At 34.4% G+C, this 8,260-nt stretch overlaps 1 protein-coding gene across 1 annotated transcript; it reads right to left on the reverse strand.

Moving 5' to 3' along the window:
- Positions 1–3,711: 3,711 nt before the first annotated feature.
- On the reverse strand, positions 3,712–7,420 carry LOC145000822 (phenylalanine ammonia-lyase). The gene is made up of 2 exons (XM_078960105.1): positions 6,897–7,420; positions 3,712–5,613 (listed from the first exon to the last, which is right to left on the reverse strand). The coding sequence occupies exons 1-2, from the start codon at positions 7,280–7,282 to the stop codon at positions 3,864–3,866; spliced, it is 2,136 nt and encodes a 711-aa protein (XP_078816231.1). The 5' UTR covers positions 7,283–7,420; the 3' UTR covers positions 3,712–3,863.
- Positions 7,421–8,260: the final 840 nt, after the last annotated feature.

An 8,260-nucleotide genomic window follows, 5' to 3' on the forward strand; every position in this document is an offset into this window, starting at 1 on the left:
TGCAATTTTTGATGGAGAACTAAATCATGCAAGGATATTTTCCTTCATTTCGTTCCATATTGCAATTTCTCTCAATGGTGTCGTCTTTATACATTCCTTAGTTGCTCTAATGAGTGTAATACGAAAAACCTTTAGCATTACTTAATCTTCAGAGTATTTGGTATGTTGAAATAATCTGCAATTTAGACCACATCTTCTACATGTTGGATGACATATTCATGGTCCTTCGTATCAAATTGTGTTTCTTTGAAGGGATGAGGAAATTGCCCCTTTAGTTCAAAATTAAGATTTTGATGGGCTTGCCTCCTTACTTCAAAGCCTCTGCTTTCACTTTTGTGAGTCATATATTGCTTAAAATTCATTGTGTCTGTCATGTTGTTGTTTTCAGTCTTTGGACTATCACGTTCTTCAGTGTTCTGCTTTACTTGTTTGTTTTTAACTGCTTTAATGATTTTTCTCAGGATCGTCGACTGTTTTTGTCAAAATTGACAATGAGCTTCTTGTCATAAATTTCCCGCTATACAAATACTAGTAAAATTAGATAATTGGAAAAAGAAACTTTAAGCTAAATATCAGTTATGTTACCAAATAGTAACGAGATTATGCAATTTACGACTAAAAACCTAAATTTACGGCGCACTTACCTAATCGTGGAGAGAAAATGGTTAAAACGAAGAATTTAATGTTTTTTAAACAAAAAGCATCCTAAATTCAGTTACTACCTAGTGGAAATCAATTCTCCGTTAACAAAGCCAACGACTTTGGTGTTTTTGACAAGGTGCATAAATATAAACATGATTTTAAATCCACGACAATGGCATCAAAAAATCTGATGTGCTTACAATAGTCTAACAAAACAAACCTAATTTAAACTATATATTTAGTTTTATATATATATATATATATATATATATATATATATATATATATATATATATATATATATATATATATCCTAACAAACTAAACTGACTGCTAGCAGCAGGTAGTGTACCTGATTAGAAACAGTATTAGTTGAAGTAAGTAAGAATGTTGAAGTCAAGGAAAATCAAAGTGTATTAAATAAAACAACTAAATAAAACAATGTAATTTTGAAATAAATAAGACCGTCTTAATTAAACTTTACATTTTATTAGATTTTCAAATCACTATATAAATATGGTTAATTCATATGAAGTGGAATAAAGACGATAGATATTCACTGATTTCTAAGTTGATTAACTCAATGCTAATATTATTAGTCCTATGATTCAAAGTTATCTACTAGAAATGATAGCTCTCCTAGACTTAGTCTTTTTATTCATATTATGTAATGACTTAACATGTATGATCCGCTTCAGGTTTAGTGGCAACTTCTCAAATTATCAAAGTTATTAGATCAGTCATACATATTAATATTATTTTATTATTTTTAACCTAGGAAGCTTTCCATTAGTCACAATTGCCTTTGTTCTTGACTCAATTTTCTAGCTTGGACAAGTTAATAAACAACATGATTCAAGATACATAATCTAAACATAATCACAAATCATGCACTCGACTACATAAACATGATAAAATCATTATCATTACTCATGGATCTTTAGTCAAGCATTAACACAATAAATTAAGTAACTATCAAATTCATTTCAATGAATTACACCATAATCGTAGATCATCTGCATCTAATCAAAAGTATAGGGACTTAGCTTATAATCAAAACTAAAGAACTAATAAGATTTGTAAGAATAATTAAACCAAACATAATGGAAACCAAAATTCGTTAGAACTTCAATAGCATGCAAAACCCTATGTCTTCTGCTTATCTTTTTCGCCCCTTTCGGGTTATGTAAATTACCCTCTGAAGTATATCTCTTGTGGTTCATGGAAATCAACTCTATTTATAGCTTACTGCGGCCGACTTATTTGCGGCGCAAATTGCGTATTCTTTCAAATATCTTTGAAATCTTGTATAATTCTGGAGTTGCCTTTAATTAAATATTGTTTAGTCTTCAAGCTTCACATTTTTTTCAAAATATGCTCTAAATAACTTCTATTTTTTTTTTTTTTCATTTTGTCCTAATAATCTTTAAAATATAAATTTATAACATTTCAATATCAACTATCTATAAAAATGTGCAGAAAAATATTAAATATATCCATTAAATATGTATAATTTATGACATATCACAAATATCAAAGTATGTTATGGATTATCAGCCTTTATGCTTTCAATAAGACACTTCTTTTATAAATGGAGATGGATGTTTTTACATAAACAAATGATGTGTGAGCTCTTGTTATTAAAACATTATATGGTTGAGGGGTTTACGGGTCACAGTTTAGGAAGTGGAGGTTGCGACCATGGATCGAACATTATTAGATCGGTGATCAATTACTCGATCCATGTTTTGATCTTGCTAGTTTCTTTAAGATCAAAGCATGCTATGGATTATTAGCATTTACGCTTTCAGTAAGGCACTTATTTTTTAATGGAGATTGATGTTTTTAACATAACCAAATGATGTGCGAGGTCTTGTTATTAAAACATCATATGGTTCTGATAGGGGTTTATGGGTTACAGTTTGGAGGTGGAGGTTGCGACCCTGGGTCGAACATTATTAGATCAATGATCAATTACTCGATACATGTTTTGATATTGGTAGTTTCTTTAAGGGAAATATGGGTATGGGATACTCAACTGGTTTTTGAGGACATGTTGGGTAGGTTTTTGAGAACATGTTGGGTTGGGGGCTCAAATTTTAAAAGTCATTTCATGTATGTTGGAAACTAAGAAAATGGTTTCAATTAAAGATCATTGTAGTTTAGAGTGTGACCTCTTTATTTTCATAGAAATTATCATGGATAAGTTGAAACCAAACATTGTTATAAATTCTAGGTCATTATTGATTCCATCGTCCTTTACGATCAAATATATAGATGAAATTGGGAATTGGAGTTGAGGGGAAATTACTCGGCTTCTTCCACGAGACAAATTATTATGAGCAGTTTTGTATAGGGTATTAATGTTGCCACTAAGAGAATTACTCTTCTTCTCCTCAAAGTTAACATTTTAATTTGGTTGAGTGGCTTGGGTGTTGAAAGCAAAACATATATTTATATATTTTCACTTAGCAATCGACATATGGAACCCGATTATGTTATAGTGGGGCATAAATAATCCGAATTTCATTATTATGGAACCCGATTATGTTATGGTGGGACACAAATAATCTGAATTTCATTCTTATTGAACCCGATTATGTTATTGTAGGACACAAAGAATCTAAATTTCATTTTTATATTCAATCTTTTGTCATGGTTAGAAAGTCAAAAAATTAACACATTGGCAATGCTATCTTTTGTCATGGTCAGAAAGTCAGAAAATTAACACATTGGTAATGCTACTACATAAGGTTTGTAAGTGACCTTTCAAATGACTTGGCTTTTTTTAGAAATTTCAAAATGCTACATTTTTTCAATCTTCTACATGAAAGAAGACATTTTTATTTAAAAAAAAAAAAATACTATTACACAATTGTATTTTTGGCTTTTAGTGTAAAAACAAAAACTTAAACTTAATTAGGGTTGAATGGCTTTAAAAGTCAATTTTAGTTGTTTCTCTTGCAATGTTTTTTCTAATATCTATTAGTTTTTTCACATAAATTCTTCTGCCCATTTAAAAAAAATCAATTTATTATAATTATTTCCCCAACATAATGAAAAACAATAGGCAAAAATAAGTCAATATATATGATTTACAACCACATACACCACACTTGAAAGTGGAAGTCTTTGATGAGAATATTGAATGCAAATAAAATTAAAAAAAAAAAAACAGAATATTACAAATACAATTCAAACGGTTTCACACTCTCACTTTCCTAACATATTGGAAGAGGTTCTCCATTCCACCCTCCAAGACACTCCAACAACGGATCAATAATTTGACCTTTGCACATCGCCGTGAACACCCTGTCGAACTCCTCTCCCGGCGACGTCACCTTCTCTCCGGTCAAAAACCCTCCGCCGAGCTCCTCCCTTACAAACCTATACAACGGGTACGATCTGCAAGCTTTAATCCTGTTTGGAATCGACAATGTATCATTCTCATAAGCGATTCTAACACCTTCAACTTCTTTCGGTAACAGGACTTTCAATTCTTCTTCGAAGGTAGCGATCTTTTGGAAGATGGAGGTGTTAGTGTTCTTCTCCGTTTCGCCGTTGTTTAGAGCGTGGTCGACGAGAACCTGTCGGAGCTTCTGCATTAATGGGTAGGTGCCGCTGCAAACGTCGTCGATGTAGGCGAAGACGTATTCACGGTCAACAACACGGAGGAGATCTTTCTCGCAGAATCTCGACGGGTGGAGCTCGCCGTTGACGCCCATGGTGAGGACCTTTTTCGCGACTTGGCTTACGGTGTTCTTCACTGTCGATTTCATGTTCTCTTCCAAATGGCGTAAATCGATGGATTGGCATAGAGCGACTAAGTATGTCGAGGACATGAGTTTTAAGATGTCGACTGCTTCAGCGGTTTTCCTCGCGGAAATTAATCCGAGAGAGTTAACGTCTTGATTGTGTTGTTCGGCGCTTTGAACGTGATTGGTGACTGGATTTGCGAGAAATTGAAGCTCAGAACAGTAAGAAGCCATGGCGATTTCTCCACCTTTGAACCCGTAGTCCAAACTAGGGTTACGTCCACCGGAGAGATTCGATGGTAATCCATTGTTGTAGAAATCATTAACCAGTTCAGAAAATTGAGCGAACATGAGTTTTCCGATTGCAGCAATGGCGAGACGGGTGTTGTCCATGGAAACTCCGATTGGGGTTCCTTGGAAGTTACCACCGTGTAAAGCTTTGTTTCTGGAAACGTCGATCAATGGGTTGTCGTTGACGGAGTTGATTTCTCTCTCGATCATTTTGGTTGATGATCGGATTACTTCGATTTGTGGTCCGAGCCATTGGGGAGATGTACGGAGAGCATAACGATCTTGTTTTGGTTTCTGTAACGGGTCCATTTCGTGGACCTTTTGCGCCGCCTTGACGTAATCGCTTCCGTCCAAAATATACTCCATGATCGCCGCCGCCTCGATTTGACCAGGGTGATGCTTCAATTTGTGTGTCAAGTGATCGGTAAACTCCGGCTTCCCTTGCATAACCTCAGCGAAGATCGCCGATAACACTTCCGACAACAACGCAAGCACATTAGCATCAAACAGAACCATGGAAGCCATCCCGGACCCGACGGCGGTGCCGTTAACAAGTGCTAGCCCTTCTTTCGGCTGTAACTCGAAGAACCCACCTTCAACTCCGGCTGCAGCGAAGGCCTTTTCGGCATTGAGAACTTCTCCGGTGGGACCGACGGCTTTGGAGTTGGGGCGGCCGGTTAAGAGGCCGGCGATGTATGATAAGGGGACAAGGTCACCGGAGGCGGTGATGGTTCCACGGAGGGGTAAACAAGGGGTGATGTTGTTGTTGAGGAACTTGGTGATGGCTTCCAAGATCTCGAATCGGATGCCGGAGTAACCCTGGAGGAGGGTGTTGATTCTGACGATCATGGCGGCTCTTGTGGCGGAATGTGGAAGTGTGTGGCTTGTTTCCGTTCCATTGCCGAATATTCCGGCGTTCAAAAATCTGTAATACAAATAAAAGAGCCTAATTTGTTAGAACAAAACGTATCATACTTTTTAGTGATAATCTGAAATAAAAAATTAAAAAAATACTTTAGGTCTTTACCTACCCCAATAACTTAATTTTTTTTATTGATTATTTATATAATCAGATTTATTTTAAAAATTGAATTGATGTCCTATTTCCCGATTATGCATACCTAACCTGCCACCCTTATTCGTACTTACATTAATTTTGCAACATGGGGTTAACTAATGGAACTATTTTTTTAACATTATATTTATTGGATCTGATGAATAATATAATATATATCTTCAACCTATGACAATATATTTAAAATATATCATAGATTATACATGTAGTGAGAATAGTTTACTAGATTACAAACAATTTGATTCGTATTTCATAATTTTTTAATAAATAAAAAAACTTTAAAACAATTTATTATGACAAAATATTGCATTTCTAAACAACCGAGAGTGATTTGACTTTTCTTTTCTGTCCAATTATGAAAATATTATAATTAAAAAACAAGTGTTTTTAAACAAAGTACAAGAATACAAATACCAAATGAAACATATATATTATTCAAATTCTTAATGCTTGCCAAATTTTCTCTCTTTTTTTTTTTAATACATTCTTTTTGTAGCATACCAATTATCCTTAAAAAGTGATTTTATCTCTTACTTTAAATAAAACATTAAAATAATGAGATCTAATTGAGATCTTATTGAATTATGACTTATCAAACCTAATATTTATAGATCCATTTCTTGTTTTAACAAAATATATATGAATTTTCTTCGTTTATTTTTATATATTAAAAAAAATTAAACTCAGATCTCCATTAACGGGTGTGCCGCCAATATTTATTATTTTTCCATGTGAGACTCGTGGATCCAAATTTAGGTATTTTATTCCAAAAAAAGTGAACTATATTTTCAGAAGTCAATTGTAACTAACATGTAATTTAGTTAATTATTTACAACTATATTGAAATAATAATGAAAAAAAAACATAGATCTTCTATTTTCTTTTCTGATCAAAGATTAATTCAAATAATATTATAAACCATAGATCTCATATATATATATATATATATATATATATATATATATATATATATATATATATATATATATATATATATAATCTGTATGTTTCATGACTTAAAACTTTAATATATATATATATATATATATATATATATATATATATATATATATATATATATATATATATATTATAATGTCATTAGTATTATTATTAGTATTAAATTAAATTACCTAATGAGCTCCTTCTGTAAAGCACCGCCTTGCTTAGTTCTCCGGTGAGAGGTGGCGCCGAAGCCGGTGGTGACACCATAACTATCAGTTCCTTTATTCATGCTCTCCATAACCCAATCACTACTCGCCTTAACACCAGCCCTCGCGGCTTCCGACAGCTCCACCTTCACGGTGTTGCTGTCATTAGCAGCGGCGATCCCCGCCACCTGAGAAACTGTAAGCGTCTCTCCTCCGAGCTTCACCACCGGCTTTCTGAACTCCGCAACCATCTTCTTCACCTCATCAAGGTGACTTCCGGTCAACGCCTCCGCTGCAACTCCCCAGTTCAATGGATCCTTGATGCACAACTCATTAACGACTCCATTAACGTGATTACCGTTCTCCATTATTATTTATACAGATTGTAGACTATAGATCAAAGAAACAAGAACAATCTAATTGTGTACTTCTTCACACACTAGACTCACACTCTTTGTGCGTGAATGGGTATTGATCAGATTGCTGAGTTATTGGGTGGCGGGGGTTGGAGGTTATATAGAAGAGAGGTGGGTGTGTGAATAACGGGGGATTGGTAGGTAGGTGGAAACGAAAGGGAAGAAGAGATAGAAGGTGGTAGGTTGGTTAGAGCGTTAAATGACAGCCGTCCGATTTTGTGAGATTTGATCAATGGTGTAGATGGTGCTGACGTGGGCATGCTGGACCGGACTAACTAGTGGGTGTTTCTCATTCAATGCACTAAACGAGTAAACGTAGCATGCTAGTGGTAGTAGGTGAGTTTATGCATATATTTCTTTTATTTGGTTTTGATAATTAAGAACATATAAATTATTATGGGATGAATTATGTTAAATAGTAATGTACTTTTTAAAGTGGGGTCCAAAAATGGTTTTGACAATATGAGTTGAGAGTTTCGATATCTGACAATAGACCAAATGAAATTCAGGTTGCGTTGTGTTGGGGATATTAGTATTAGGGTAATGGTGGAAAATTGGATTCTTTATGATCGTGTAAGTTCGTTTTTCGAATTGATATTTTCACCTTTTCCATGGGTTTCAAGAAATCCAGTATAAGATAATCTAAAATGCTACCTTTGTATCTCGACATAGAATCACAAATCAAATCGCAAGAGAGTTTTAAGTATTCATTTTAAAAGAAGAAGAGCTGAGAAGGGTTCTATACGAATCAAAAGAGGAGACTTATACATACATGACAGATTAGGGTTTTTATCTTCTAAATTAGTTATGAGAGAATTTAATGGGTTAATCATTGGTTTTCAAAACTGACAAAATTTAACGGGACCATCGTCAGGGGCTCTGCCCCTTGGACCTTGCTAGGGGCGCTACCCCTCGGACCATGCAAGGGGG

Source organism: Lactuca saligna, chromosome 6 (assembly GCF_052625555.1).
Source record: "Lactuca saligna cultivar CGN05327 chromosome 6, ASM5262555v1, whole genome shotgun sequence".
Classification (NCBI taxonomy): domain Eukaryota; kingdom Viridiplantae; phylum Streptophyta; class Magnoliopsida; order Asterales; family Asteraceae; genus Lactuca; species Lactuca saligna.

Excerpts from the sequence above, each read along its gene's own strand:
- LOC145000822 (XM_078960105.1), bottom strand. The coding sequence starts at position 7,282 with ATGGAGAACGGTAATCACGTTAATGGAGTCGTTAATGAGTTGTGCATC. Across the intron at positions 5,614-6,896 it reads TTACAGAAGGAGCTCATTAG|ATTTTTGAACGCCGGAATAT; the intron begins GTAATTTAATTT and ends TTTGTATTACAG.